The sequence below is a fragment of the Xylocopa sonorina genome, chromosome 6, assembly GCF_050948175.1.
Source record: "Xylocopa sonorina isolate GNS202 chromosome 6, iyXylSono1_principal, whole genome shotgun sequence".
NCBI classification, from domain to species: Eukaryota; Metazoa; Arthropoda; class Insecta; order Hymenoptera; family Apidae; genus Xylocopa; species Xylocopa sonorina.
Window position 1 is genome coordinate 3,273,611 of NC_135198.1, and position 15,966 is coordinate 3,289,576.

General features: G+C 39.2%; 2 protein-coding genes across 4 annotated transcripts in view; one reads left to right on the plus strand and one right to left on the minus strand.

Annotated features, from left to right (window-relative positions):
* The window catches only part of LOC143424541 (uncharacterized), a 40,066-nt gene that overhangs the window by 10,926 nt on the left and 13,174 nt on the right, over window positions 1–15,966 (minus strand). For all 3 annotated transcript variants that reach the window (XM_076896676.1, XM_076896675.1, XM_076896674.1), the window contains one exon: window positions 3,009–3,226. In XM_076896676.1, coding sequence (XP_076752791.1) covers window positions 3,009–3,226 — 218 coding nt within the window. The remainder of the gene's footprint in view (window positions 1–3,008; window positions 3,227–15,966) is intronic.
* On the plus strand, window positions 7,974–14,092 carry LOC143424569 (non-selective voltage-gated ion channel VDAC2-like). Its single transcript, XM_076896717.1, has 4 exons — window positions 7,974–8,187; window positions 8,714–8,939; window positions 10,505–10,714; window positions 13,790–14,092. Exons 1-4 carry the CDS (start codon window positions 8,029–8,031, stop codon window positions 14,053–14,055), a joined length of 861 nt encoding a protein of 286 aa, XP_076752832.1. The 5' UTR covers window positions 7,974–8,028; the 3' UTR covers window positions 14,056–14,092.

Here is a 15,966-nt window from a genome sequence, read left to right on the forward strand (position 1 = left end):
CGAATATTGTTCAAGCATGTACATATTATCGAGATTTGATTGGTTTTAATTTTTAGACGTGAAGAGTTTCGCCTATAATTTTCTGGTTTTGAGAAAATGCATCGCGGACAGTTGGAAGCGGACAGGAAGTCCGTTTCTCTACAGCAAAAGGAAAAGGCGTCCTATTTCTGATAAATGCGAGATTTTCCGGCAGTCTGCACAATTTCCTGCAACCTTCCTTCTATTTTCTGCCACTCGTCCTATCTTGTTCGTCCTTCATTTCTAGATACCTGTTTTTATCGTTTGTTAAAAAACAACAGCTGCTTTAATTACGTTGTTATCCGATTGCTTTTCTCTCTTATAACAAATATAGATCTGTGGGACTTTGTTATTTTCTTTTTTTAATTTAACTTTTTCCTTTTTCGTGAGCCTTGTGACTTTTTTGAACGTCGAATAAAGTCATTTAAAATAAACAAATTTTTGTAACATTCCTCGTACTTTATTTTTACTATGCAAGCAGTATGGTTTACATAAATAGGGGCACCCAAGCTATTCAAATTTCCCATCATAGTGTTTCAAATTCAATTCAGGCATGAATATCGAATCCCTATGGGAAATATCGCAATTATTCATACGTGTATGGCGCGATACGCAGCAAGTTAATCGCTGGTATATTCCCATCAATAAAAAAAAAAGAAACTGCAACCGTAACTCACAAAGTTTGTGTACTCACATATATCAAAATAGTGACAGTGACTGCGTTTTTGAAAACGTAGATAGATACATATGAATAATGTCAAAAAATGTTTAGATGTTTAATACCATTACTCTAGATAACACGATTTTGCTTTTAAAATCCTAAAATAATTACCTTTATTTTATTATCCTGTTGATAATAAAATATTATACAACTATTGTAAAAATTCTTTTAATCGCTCTATATCATTACGAAACCCTGAATTAAACTTGGAAACTAATCTAATCCAACCAAATTCCCCCAATATTACCACAGGACGTATACATCTCGTTTACACTTCGATGACTTTGCCCAGTGGTCGCAAGCCGCCGCGTTTTCTACGCGATTCTCATCGTTTTTTCCTTGCTGGAGAGCACTCGCGGAGATTACATCTTGTTTCACCGCCCACGCAATCCAGCGAATCACCTTTCGGGGTTCCACGAGCGCAGAAAGATCGCGACGGAAAATTATGCGAAACTAACAGGGAGGAGGAAACGTAGGAAACGGGCCTTTAATCTGTTTAAGTAGAACCACAGCGGAGTCTTTCGGTCTACACCGCGGCAACGCTGATCGTCAGGTGTAATTGTTCGATGGTAATTACGCGGTTGTTAATTGCTTCGCCAGAGAAAGACGAGTGGTGAGCTTTTGGCTTCAGGGTCGCAATACGTCTCGCGATCGTAACAGTGGCAGTGGGAAATTCAATTAACTCCGTTTTGAAGCCTGACGCCCGCGGAATTGAGTACTTTTGGCGCAGCTTCGATTAGCAACGGTGTTTCGATGTAAATTGCATTCGATTAAATTGCAATTGAATCGCAAAATTGGAAAGTTGAAGCCATGTGATTATAGGTTTCGATGACATTCCTTATGCGATTAAAATTTAAAAACAGAACACTAAAAAGTTTTCTCTGAATTATTATAAATTTCGTTATTCGACTGTCAAATGTAACGAATTGTTTATTTAAGTTTGTATCTGAATTGACGTTACATGCAACGAGTCTTTAGTTAATTCGAACACAGTGGCGCAGTGGGTCATACCTTAACCAATTAGTCCCCTGCAATCATATATTTACGAACGCCGTCTGCAAATTGGCTCTTTCACGTTCAGTCCAAGTTTTTCTACTATTCTAGGCCTCTAAGGAGTCAGAGAAAATTCAAGGGTACTTATCAGAGTCTTTACCCGTCATGAAATAGTTCATTAAATCGTATGATTAAAACTTTTTCAAACGAAAGGAGAAATTGGCAGCAAACACTCATGAATGTTTCGCTGATACCATAAAAAGCCCAGCTTGTGGACGATGGAGTTATGTATGGTTCACGTAGAAAAATTGTACAAATTTCAGCAACGTTGCGAACCAACATTAGTCACGTGTATGTTTGAAAGAACTCATTCCTCTAAGAAATGTCTTACGTTTGCGATCTATCGGTTAACTTTGCGAAGAAAATTCCCCAGCTATACGTTCCCAATGGCGATCGATGTATCGCAAGTTCACAGACTTCAATAGCGCGCAGACAACGACTGAGAATTTATGGGTTCGCTAGATTCGACAAAGGGACTTTACACAACGGAAAGAACTGTTTTCTATAGGTGTTGTGTAACGCGAAAGTCGGTTGAATTTTTTATTGCCTTTTTTATGACCACACTTGCGTTGGATAGCCCCCCAGGGACATCTTAGAGGGGAAATAAATTAGAGAAAAGGCAGTAGGAGGCTTTGAACGACGCAGTAGGTCATTTAACTACCGACAGTATATTTGCGGAGTTACGTGCGATCTTAGCAGGATATTATAGAACTTTGTATACGATATATGCTAATATATTGCGAATCTTTCGAGTAGGTGGAGAGTTTACGTCATTTTCTGTAGTACTATTTCATTATACGATTATTTGAAAATATTATTCAAGAAATACGAGATACTATCTTTAAATATCACGTTATTAATGTACGCAGGGATGTAGAAAATTTAGTGAGTGATTCTATGAATAGAAATAAAACGATAGTCAAGAATAACAAAATTTCATTTCAGACATTATTCCTTAGTTATTAATATTCCAGTGTTATAGGGAGTTCCGCTTGATTCTGGGCACATCAGCCCCAACTTTGAAACGCTAATAAACCAAGAGACAGGGGCAAAGGCAATTTTGTTATTCCTCATTTCCGTTTTATTTTAGTCTGTAGAATTCATCCTTTATGGTTTCTAATCTCGTTTCCGAGTAGCCCGTACATCTTTGCCCCGTTTTATAAAAGCTTCGCGCTGCGTTATCCTGCGTTCTATATGCAATTACGTTCATTCTCACCTCAACAGCCTCGCTTCCCTGGTGCTGCTGCAGCTAGTGCCCGAGGACGTGACACTGTTGATGCTCTTGCTGCGGCGGCTCTTCAGCGAATCGCCGAGGTTATAGACCCCGTTCGCTGTTATGGAAAACGAGCGGAGCCTGTAATATTCCACGCCATCCTCGGTCTCACCCTCATCGGTCCCGCTGGCGCCGCCACGTTTCGTTTCAGCCAGCATAGGCTGCAATGAGAAGAATCAATTCTGTTAATTGATACGATGGTTCTCCTGAACCGAGCCTCATTTCGAATGGACGGGAGGGGAATGATTGACGGTTGAGAACGAGAAATAATGAATGAGCAGAGACGTCTTGCGAATCTCGCGCCGGTAAATCTAAGTTCGTACGCGAGATCCAGTCCGATATAGATCTTCCTTTGATATCCTTTAAGCAACCTCTACAACTTATTCGATCACCGGGAGAAAGTTCTAGGGATTCACATAATATTGCGAATCTCGTTAAGAATATTCTGCAAGACGTAACTCGACGTTAAGGCCAAGGCGAACCTGATTAATCAGGATGGCTACCGATTGTTTGCCATGAGATTGTCGAACTGCGACGAAGTTGGGGTTTGGAATTCGATGCAAACGATGTATGCACACAGGAGCTATTCGATGCTGATCGTATCGCGAAAGTAACGTTCGCCGATCGAGAACAGTTTCTGGTTGACTTTGTTCCACGTCAATTATCCTTGTAGGAGTTGTTACGTCACCCGGAAACAGATTCACGGTTCGCCGGTTCCGAGCTGTTGTCGCAGCCGCGATTAGCATGATTGAATTCGATCGAAACACCTGGAAACGAGATTATTCACGACTCCTTTTCTGAGAAAGAAACCGTGGAGTGGAATCAGATGCGGAATAACACGGCTCGAAGAACGAGAACAAGGTTGGTGCTTTTCACGTGAACAAAGAGGAGCTTTCAGACGCTCTTGGTTTGTTCGTAGTAAAGAAATACGGTACGGAGCATGTTACTCGGGCTTAAGGAACTTTTATACTATAGAGTGCAATCCTTTGCTTCCGCGAGATATGTCCACGATGTCCTGGGAATTTAATTTTGTTGATAAAACTTGTATCTCTTTAATTTCAATAGATATCACCGTATTCAAATTACCCAGTGGAGGCATTCAGTCTATGCGAATGGAAAGTGGCAGTAAATGTTCCGCATTTCGTTTGGAAACGCACGTAAAGAATGCTATTCATTTAAAAAATGTTTGCCATTTTTATTTTGAGGTGTTATGATTTGTATGTTAATATATTGTATTAATAATTGTATGATATAAATGTAATTGTTTCAAAAGGAATATTATCTACATTAATTCTGCATCTACGTTACACATTTCAATGTAGAAATTTGAAAAAGTACAATATCGGGTAGGAAAAGTTTGCTTTACTCGTCGCAAAAAATTCCTTTCCCAGTGATAGCATATGGCTGCACGTGGTAACACGGATATTGTAGAACTTCGTAGAATTTGACTGACAAAGGATGGATGTTTTTACTTTATTTAATATTCCGAATATTGCGAAGAGAACGAGAATTTACAGTCTTCAAGTATTTTCCCGGAAGAAGTTGAATTAAAGCAATATTTACTTTGTTGCATACTATTTTAATAATTACATAATTTATACTAACTAATGAAACAGTCGCATTAACTAATAAACAATCTTTATTAAATTTAAATGGTATTATATTCTATTTTTTGTATACAAAAAATAAAAAATTCTTTTCTTCAATTAAAAGATGTTTAAATAAATCTGTTGCATTATATAATATTATTTAAAACATCTACTTTCTAAATGCACGTGTGCGAAAATTATTCGCGATAAAAGAATGTCAGTTTTATTACACATAGTTGCGTTTCATTTCCACGAATAAAAGGGAAAGCGTATTGCAACCCCTAAAAAAAAACCCCGACGTAATATTTCTCTGTGCATCAATCACTTAAAAAATGAATAAAACGTAAAAGAATATACACTCGAGAAGAAAAAAGGAGAAGAGATACAAATTTTTATGTGAAGGCAAAGTTCTCAGAGATTGTATTACACGTGTACCAAAGAATGTCAACGTTTTTTATACAAGCAAGGGGTCGATAGTTGGTATCGTCTCACGCCATTCTAATTCAATTGGAATATGCTACTCCACCGTGTGTGGATCGAGCTAACAAGTTTAATTCCACGGTTCGTCCATAAAATCGTTTTCTCATTACGCGCTGGTTAATTTTGCAGCGTGTGCGCTTTATTGGTAGCACGTCGAAAGAACCGTATCACGTTTCAAATAAAGGCGAACCCAGAAATGTTGGCGCACTGCGCGAATTCCCGATCAATTTGTGCACATTGCGACCATACCCTTCTTCCTTTCGGTTTTTAATCAAAATTCGTACTCCCTCTCTGCGCGCGCACGTTGCAGGGTTATTAGATGCACTTGTTGTACAGTTAACGTTACAATTTTATGGTAAAAAATCAGACGAAAAATCGCAGAACGGTTTTAACTTTGAACCCTTTATTGTCAATGGCGTCCTTCAAACGTTCCACACGTGCATATTGGTTATTGCAGTATTGCAGACACCTGTCGATCGATTTGACAATTGACGATACGTTCGCTGGAAAAAAAGTCCTCTTTTTTCACTCAGCTTTAAAATTTTTATCGATCGACGTCATATATGTTTCTTTTCGTGCAGAGTGTCATCGAATGGAATCGAGTGGAACACGATGATATGCACAGTGTATTTACTGAAGCACACGGAATTGTTTCTCCAATTTATGTCGACAAGTACGTACGCATATCTTTCGAACCAGCGCGTTTAAGATTTTAATAATTCATCTTGATAATGGCCATAATCATATCAATATTTAAAGCACCGTGGGATTGGATAAGGGGCGAGCGATCTGTGCTACAGACTTACGAAGAGGGATTAGGGTCAAAGTGAATCCTCGTGCATCACCGTGCCCATTACGAGAATTAAGAGGCATTGTTGCAAACTGACGTCTCGCGTTTTAGCCTAATTTCTCGTGAAGCGTATAAACCAAATGCGGATCTGGCGTAAACCTTAGACGGTATCAGCGTTTCACTCTAATGATTCCATTCTTGCAGCCCCTTCTTGTCGTGTTTTTTTAGAATGCGCAAAAGGGACAATGCTCAGTGTATTCCAATCTTATCTTTACGTTTCTCCTAGAACACACCGTGGTTGTCCATTTCGAACGAGAATATCAGTTCATATCAGCGTCAGATTTGTTTGATACAAACTATTACAAAAGTTCTCAATGGTTCCCCTCACGTCTGAACGAACTTTATCGGTTGAGGTGTCACTCTTGCTAGATCGTTGCCTCGCAAACTTTCTCGGGGAACACACGTCAAATAAGGTCGAAGAGGGTTAGATATCGAAACAGTATCGCTAACTGACAATCTCGACCCTCGTTTCAACAATAATAATAAAACAAAGTTCTTCGTATAAAAGAAAAATTCGTACATAGACTGGATCCTATAAATAACATTTTCCCACCGTAAATTCTATTTCCTAGTATTCCATTTTTGTCGCGACCAAAGACGTCGATTAAGTATATCAGTAATTAATAGAAAATAATTGTTTTTTATTACAGCACAAAAGAGTTAAACTCTCTGAAAAGGATGATATTCTCTACCCCAATGTTTTTTCCCCTTTCAGTCGGGTTAACAGAATTCATGCTCGGATACGTTTTATGTACACTGAACGAAAAATCTGTCGGACACGGAAAGAGTTGTTAAGTCGGATTAGGTCGATTCGATTCGCAGATAGAATCGCCTCCACTCGACCATTTGAAAAATCGCTCCTGACGGATTATCCTTCCGTTCCACCAACGTTCGCCTCTCTTTCATATAAAAACCATCGGAATCTGCTTCTCTTTTCGCTGCGGCTGGAGTCGTGGGTTCAACGTTAAGTCGTGTTTCCGACGAATCCACAAAAAATGCGTGAAATCACAAGGCACACAATTGTGTGACGAAATAAAATTCAAATACGAGAACCACTACTGTCGATGGATCACAGCCACCTTCGACGTGGCTCGCGCCGCCTTCCGGTGGCCTGTTAACCATAAGAAACGTCAATGGCACTGTTATCGCCTGGTCCCTGTCAAAAGAGCTAAGAAGAATCCTGCGCTGAGGACGTTTTCTAAATCTGCGATCAAACTGTCCCACTGTCTCCTCGAGGGTCAAGGACGGCGATGTTGCAGACGATCGAAGGGATTATCGCGTTCATCGTCGGGACCAGTTACGTCGACGTTTCGTTCTGGTGAATGCCACTTAACCCCTTCTACGCGCGTTCAATTCGCGGCGCGATACTCAAGAGGGAACGAACATTTGTGTTGTTCGAAATTATTTCACGTGCTGCTTCGACTACGTGGTGCAGCTAGGTATTGTACACACGTATAAATGTTAACGAGTGGTGCCGCGAATAGTCTGCAGTCACGAGTACTTGCGCGTAATTTAGAGAAGAGTATGTATAAGGTGACTTGGAAATCGGATTGTTAATACGGTTGGGTACATTTATTACGATTTGGACTGCTAATTTGATGGAGTACTGGAGATCCACGTCTAACGAGGTTAGAGAATTGGGAAAATCTGTATTAATGAATAACGCCACGTTTCTGCCAAGATGGATTCACTGCGGTAGAGTTGAAGAATTGTTTATATCAAAGTATATATTTGGAAAGAATTTAAGATATATTACTTCATAAATTAACCATATTCAAGAGCAATGCTATGTTAGAGTGATTAATGAAGACAATGAAGTTCGAAATACTTTGTACAACTTTTAGTGTAAATAGAATTTCTGTGTCCAAAGCACACGTTCAACTTTCGATTATTGCGCATATTCGAAATTGATATACTTAATAATGATTAGTTGGAAGCGTACGGTTCGTAGCTGTCTTGTTTGAAAATGAATGCACGGTTTGCAGCTAAATTGATAGCTGTTGGTGCGTCACACGCCGTTAAAACCATCGCCAAGTAACGCGTCATGAGTGTGCCGAGTTTTACGGACCTAGGCAAAAGCGCGAGGGACGTATTCAGAACGGGCTACCATTATGGCAAAAGTCTCATCAAATTGGGCGCCAGAACGACGTCTGGCAGCTTGCAAATGGGCAGTGACTTGCGCTTGGATTGCGACACATCCAAGGTAAGTTTCCCCGACGCTTGTGTCACCCAAGTTTTAATCCCTGCAGTTTACACCCTTTTCACTTTCTACCAAGGAAACATTACTATATTTTTACTAGTCGATACAGACGTGGAACTTAAATGATCTTTAATGAGCTTAAATGAAGAAAACTAACGAGTATACATTTTCGTAAATTCATAGAAGTGTTATATATTATATATTTTGGGAAAGTATTGCAACGAAGAATAACGCAGCAAAACTGAACAGTATAAATCCTACTTTAAGCATCGTAAACGGTGATCTCTCTGAAAAAGACACCCACACTGTAATTAACGTGCTGTACTTATGCGAATTCCGTGCGCAACAAGTAGTACATGCATTATCCTCGAAATGTAACAGTTCTGTGCGTAATAGTTCCAGCAAACATTTTCCAGCTTTTCGTGAAAAGTCCTGAAGTCTTAAAAATTAATTTCAAATAAAATATTCAAATATTTAGCAAACGAACGATGTTGTTGAAACTCCTCCGTTTTCATTTTTCGAATTGCAGATGACTGGTGTAGCGGAAGCGGAGTACCAAACAAGGGATTACGGAAACTTCGTGCAAAAATGGACATTGGACGGTACCGTCACGCTGGGTTACAACCTGATTGGAACGGTGGTGCCAGACTTGGGCCTGCTATCAGAGATTAGTTACAATCCGGAGACTAGAGACAAAAAAATAAAAGTGGGCGCCAAGTGTACCAAACAAGCTGTCAGCGCGATGTGTTCGATCTGTTAGTCGATTTCAATGTTTAACATTAATCGCATTTACTGTCAGATGGTGGAAATAACATTTACGTTTACATACATCCGCGGAGTGTTTCGCGAGAGCCGTATCGTCTCGAAATGCTAGAGCAACGTAGAAATTTTCCACGAAATTTCCTGCGCATTTAATTGTTGAGTAACATTCGTATCTATGAGAAAACCAGACATACAAAATTACGATCGTCGAGATTGGTATTCGAAATTTTCTGTGGCGTGTATCTACAATTCTGTTTTTAGATTATTGACGAGATATTTGCTGAATTATATTGGTCCCTGTGGAAAACATTCCTCGTAAACGCGTTAGGAAATTCCCGTGCACGATTTCAGGTTCCCTTAATAACCGTTTGAATGCACATTAACCCTCAATCGTTTTAAACGTTCCGATTTACTTCGCTCGAACGCTCGCACTCGCTGGCATATTAACAAATTTGTAATTACTCTTTGACAATTTTCCAATTCGAGAAGTGCGATTTGTTTTCGCGCAAACGTTACACTCGAATCGAGCCTTTACCTCGACGCATGTGGTTGACATTTGTACCCGCCCAAGCAACGAGAACGTTGCGCCCAATTTGATATAACAAGTTGTTAACGGCGCTAATAATCAAACGAGCCGGAAATTAAACGAGAATTACTCGCATGCGCTGCACCTTGCGCCGCGATTCACGCACAATTTCACGTTTTAATTGTAATTAGAAGCGTTTTAACGGGCGACGCGCACCACACCAGTGTTGGATTCGAACTGACATTATTAGCGGGGGGGTAGATTACGAATTATGAGAACGTTCGTGTTTATCGACGAAACACGCGAACCGCTGGCTAAGAAAGTTTATGTTTCGTACAGGAATATGTTTGTTGTAATGGTAAATAAGCGCTCCGACAATGATAACGGGAAGAGAAGTGATTTAATGAAGCAGAATTTACGAGTACATACTATTCGTAAATTGCATCAAATTATTGTTGATTTTAAACAATCAGAATCAAGCAAAGTCAGAGAAATAGACATTTCTGAGAAGATGTATTTTGCAAGTTAATTTCGTGTACATACCTTTATTAATTCCTTGAAAAAATATTTAACACTGACCTTTACATAGAAGACCACAGAAGACCAGTGATTCTATTATTAGCAACGAGAAATTATTCAGCATATTACAATAACATAACATTCTATAATAATCTATATAAATAAACTACATTTTATTAAATTTATCATTAGTATTAAAAACAAAAAAAAAGAAACTTACGTCCATGCAACAGAATTGCCAACAACGTAGCGAACGTTTGTTTTTTCAATTTCACCAGAGCGCTTTTTATTCACAAGGCTTTAAAGTTTAATCAATCACTTCATAAAGCGCCTCCTATTATGAACTTCATTAAAGTTCTTTCTCTTCGCGTTACTAAATGTTAAGCTCTTAAAGCCATTACAACGGACTTAACTGCATCTACCGCGGGAGCAACATCTACCGCCGCCTGGAGTAACAGTTTTAATTAAAATTTAACAAATCTCGTAAACGGAGAATATTCATTTTACCCGCAGCGAGCGACATGCAGTCGAACGTGAACATCTTGGGCTCCATGGTCACCGCGATAAAGGGCCTGCTGATTGGCTACCAAGGTGGTTATAGCTCCGAAACGAACAAAATGACCAAGAACGATATCGGTGTGGAATTCAGTTACCAGGACGTCGGTTTCCACTTTCGATGTACCTCGATACCGCACGAGTTTGGACTCTCTCTCTTATACAAAGGTTAGGTTTTGATGGAAATTAATTTTTATTAAAAAGATAAGTCCACTTTTAAGCGAAACCCTTTCTATATTATGTTATCTCCTATTTAGGAATAGAGGTAAGAATAGACGTAGTGATAATGATTGTATTAGCAATTCATTACATAAAATGATGTTAACTGAACATACCAGAACTGTAATGCAAACAGTTGGATCGGACGTAGCATATTCTACAATCTGATATTATGTTAACAATGTCAACGATGGTGGTACTTAATTAGCGTAATGTACGTACACGCTCGGTCCTGTTAAAGATTGCGCAATATTAATTCATCTTTTTATTTAACACTCTGTCGTTTCGCCGGAAACATCTCGAACAAGATCTTTCAAAGTTTTTCTACCTTTTAATTCCTTCCTCAGCGTTCCCTCGTTTTTTGAAATTCATTCCCCTGGACAATAAGCTCGGTATTTATCGCGAAACGTTCTTAAGAATGCCGCGCAAATGGCGAACGGTTCTTTTGAATTCGTTGACTTCCGGTTGACCGATCAGCAAGCAGCGTACCAGTCCGTTAACTGTTTACGAACTTTCGTCTACGTACACGGTTTAAATGCTGCAAATATCCAGCAAGCAGACGAGTGGAATCCTCACAAAGGAGCCTGCCGTCAGAGGAAATTGAAAGGAGGGTTCATGAATGATGCATCGTGAAACTGCATCCGACAAAAGGGTCTCGCGAAATCACATAGTCTATGGGAATTATTTTTTAATTATTTTTCGCCATCCAATTTTTCTTTCGCTATGTTGAAATTCCCCTCGCGTCAAATCAGGAAGATTGGAAGGACCAGAAGGAGAAAGTCTTTACGAATGTCAATTAATATTCTCATAATATCTTTCGAATTCGTTTCAACAAATATTCTTGATGAAAGATTGAATTCGCGCGTTGAAAAAATAACACTTGCACGGCAATCACGAAAATCGATTGAACGTTAACGCAAAAACAGATCGATGAACAGGTTGATGAAAGCCCTTTAAAGAACAGAAGCGAAACGGCACAAACACAATATTAAAGTCGATAATCTTAGGCTGTCCTGTTCGTGCCTCTATTGACGATGGATTATCGAGTTTAATCGATAAATATTGAAATTTATACCGTGCTCCCCTAGGCCGTGATGAAACAATAACATTAGCTTCCTTGTTTGCAGTTTCCGGAAACTGCGAGGAAGATGAGAGAATTCGATTACTTTCGATTGTTTTGTAATCCATACCAGTCTGTAATGGAAAAATATTATGGTGATCGATATTAAACATTGAAAACAATTGCCGTATCATTAAAATGAGCTTTTCTTCGAGAAGAACAGATTAACGTATGCAATAAATAATTTTCGTCTATATAAAGGCAGGAGATATAGCATAATGGTAGGAAAGGTAGAATTAAAGATCGTAAGGAAGAATACGGGCAGTGGCTAGGTAGAATACGATTTAGTCTACAAATTCGCGGAAGCATGCTTGTCACCTGAGCACCAATCAAGCACAGATTTGGTTCAGGTGACAACTCGCCACTAACGAGGAGAGAAGCAGCGGATATAGATTGAACAGCAATTCGCATGTACAAGGTGTCCCACTTGTTTTCGTAAAAACCAACGTATTCTTCCTTTCAGTATAACACAAGGGAATTTTTTAATTGAATTTTTTTTATTTCTTTTTACCAGAAAGAGATTAAGGAGAAACAATTGGGACGCTCTGTATAATTTGCACGCTCGATCGTTATTATATCGTCTCTCGGAATCGATGCTCGTAATCTCGATGGAAAAGTCCCTACGAAATTAGCCTCGGAACACACTCGTTGTCCCTTATCGCTATTTATATACACGACACGACGTGTCCAGGATGGTCTCGATAGCGCGCGGAACACTGTTTAGCGTTTCTATGCATATTTTATGATCCGCTGTATTCACGCTTCAAATGTCGCGAGGAATAATTACAGATCTATCAGGGAGAAAATAAACGCGCGAGCACCTGCTGAAAATAATCCTGGGTTAACGACTGTCCAGGTGACTGCGCCTGCTGGCGAACGCGACACGGAAGCTCGTGTTTCCCTTTTATTTTGTACGCTCTGCTGCTGGCTTTATTCGTTCTTTTATGTATATACACATGTATGTGAACATATACGCGAAAGAACATCTGATCGGATGAATCCGACGGCGCGGAAAATACTTCCATCTACGTGCACCGTGAATTTTCAACGATCCCTTCAGTTTCACAGATAGTCGTACAGAATATGTCTACGATTAGTTGAACCATGCATAAACGAAATATAATTGATCCTTTCGTTACTTGAAAGTGTAGTAGCGAAATTAGAAAATTGAATGAACAATAATAAATGAATGCATTAATGGGCTATTTCGTTTGAATTTTTGACAATTGGGGAAATAAATATTGCAGGCTGTATCCTAACAAACCTATGTTACATATCTACGAATCTATATTGTTAGACTCTTGTATTATTTGCTCATCATTATACCACTGTGCTGGGTTGCTACATATATATCATCGAGGAGTCTAGCTGATATTGGCAATAGATGTATCAACATTGTAATTCACAATGATAAATGACATAGCAACATTTCAATATGCTGTTAGAACATCGATATGTTGGATACTAATTCGCAGACGCTACGTAGCCATTTCGATGCAAATTGTCGGACATCTGACGTCAAAATGATTTGCAGGCACAATCCCTGCGCATACCTCGCTTAGTGCCAGTGCCACGTGAGGTTCTAGGGTCACTGAAACAGTCTGCGCATTTGCCATTCAACTCAAATGTTCAATCGAATCTGACACTGAAAGACGATGACAGAGTTTCAACTAAGCTCGCTTCGATCTGGTCGTGTCTATCACGTTATTGGACTGCGACTATCACCGACTATCGTAACTCCTCCATTAGACTGCATTTTTACGTCACAACCCCTTTTACCACGTGCGCAATCAATTTCTAGCTTTTGGCTATCAAAATTTAGAACACGTTTTTATTAACTCGCAATAGAAACGTGAACAAGTAAACGTAACGATGAAGTAACGATGTATTTGTAATGTTTCAAGTAAACCCGGATTGGGACGCCGCAATCAACGGTATTTTGGCCAGGAACGGTGGAATCCAAGACTGGACGCTGGGTGCAGCGGCTAAGTGCAACATCGACGACAGATCTACGTTCCGTTGCAAGTTCAACTCCGATCTTCAGCTTGGCATGAGCTTGCAGCAAAAACTTGACGAGAGCGTGATGCTGACTCTGTCGTTCAATATCGATTGCGCGAAGATGACGAAGGGTGGGCATAAAGTCGGGCTAGCGATCGAAATTGAACCGTAAACCGAGGTCTGCCACCTTGGTGTGTCCTTTTATTGTGAAAAAACTCTTCGATGTCCTTTGATTTTTTAGTGCGCTTTGTTTCACGCGTGTCTATTGTGATCGTTGCTTTTCGACGTCCGACATATTGGTATTAAAGTAGCATTTTCATCTTTGATCCTGTGTTCGAATTTAATCGGGATTAAAAGCTGTCCGTTGAGTCTACAACGTTTAACTTTTTCATTGAAAGGATTCAAGATTGATAAGCGCACTTGATCTACCAGAGAAGGCAATACACAACAGAAACTATAATATATCATTTTTACAGAGGTCTCTGTGCCATTAATCAAAAGTGTGTACGCGATTTTCAGTGAAAGCGTCTAGTTAAAAGGAAATCATCAATCAAATGAATTCCTGGCTTGCATGGCAAGCTTTCTGGTTAATTGTTTGGAATAACTTCTAGCGGATGACTTGCAAAGTGCTTCAGTCGATATTTCTCGTTCCTTTCTTTCATTTCCTTTGATCACAAATTCTCTATATTGCTATTCTATCCTTCGAATTCTGTTCGACTCTATCATTGTCATCGTATGCTCTGATTTCAAACCTCTGATAACTTGACTATGCGATGCATATACCCAGATAGAACATTACGCAATAATAAATATAATATTAAAGCGATAGTTCTGTCACAAGTAAATTCTGTTGCTCGTATAGATCATAGACCTATCACCCTCGAATCGTTAAGTACGTATCTCGTACAACATGGAGCCCAATGCTGATGTCGAGATTCAGCTTTCGATAGATGAGACGTGGGACAAGTATGCATACAAGTCTCAACATAGATCTGCACCAACGTTTCAGGTGTTATATATCAGCGTTAGCTGATAAAATCGACACTGATCCTAGGATGGACAAATAGACATTGAAAACGTGTCTCGCGTCTCATAAATACTTTTTATTTTGCTGTAACGTCCTGTGGTGTTACCACCAACGCCTCGACCGGAAACTTTTCTCATAGAGGCAAAGGTTGTTCGTGTCTGCGTTAGTTTAATACATTTGCGACATAGAACGCACAGTGGAGATTCCTTGTACGCGTTAATGAAAATTACTTGGTCGTAGTGGATCCAATGTAATTATCTTCATCTTGTCAATAATGAAACGGACGCGATAGTGTTAATCGCGTAAGTCCAAACGGGTCGTCTGAAAGAACGGAGAAAGAGCGGACAGAAACTTTATTTATCTCGTTCACTTACTCGTCCAACGCAGACCCTTTTTACAATGATTGCATCGCGTTATGTAATTCCTTTTATTAACAATGGAACATTCTCCGGACTTCGAGAACGTTCACGGTCTGTAAATGCCATAAGTTGACACGGAGGTCAACGGAGGATATGTGTGTGTATGCAGTATCTATATTACGTGCTATAATGATAATAATAACAAATGTGAAGTTAATAATACACTTCGTGCGACGAAATCAAGATAATGGATTAATTTTATCCTACTTGGAAGTGCTAGAAAATATCGCGCACCCCGATACTTTTATTTTACTGAGATAAGACACACAATGGAAGCACAAACACGTGTGAACCACGCTTATGAAAACTTCATTTCATTTCATTTTTCGTGACTACTAAAACTTACAAATAGGTGCATATATTCCACTTGAGTAATTACTCAAATTACGTGTGATACAAAAATTTTCGTGCAGGGCTACGTTTTTATTTTTCTGTCGTGAGACAAATAGCCATAAAACTTTCGTGTCATTTCACGTGAAGACACCCTTGCGTATATACCCTGATCCGAAGAAATTTCATAAAAATAAAAATTGTTTTCTATTTAATATGTATTGAAAAATTCGATAAATGGTGGGCTTAATGATTTGTTTCATTATTTGTTAATTTTTCTTGTATTTATTAGTGCAGAACTGAATAA

Excerpts from the sequence above, each read along its gene's own strand:
- LOC143424569 (XM_076896717.1), top strand. The coding sequence starts at position 8,029 with ATGAGTGTGCCGAGTTTTACGGACCTAGGCAAAAGCGCGAGGGACGTA. Across the intron at positions 8,188-8,713 it reads TGGATTGCGACACATCCAAG|ATGACTGGTGTAGCGGAAGC; the intron begins GTAAGTTTCCCC and ends TTCGAATTGCAG. Across the intron at positions 8,940-10,504 it reads CAGCGCGATGTGTTCGATCT|CGAGCGACATGCAGTCGAAC; the intron begins GTTAGTCGATTT and ends TTTTACCCGCAG.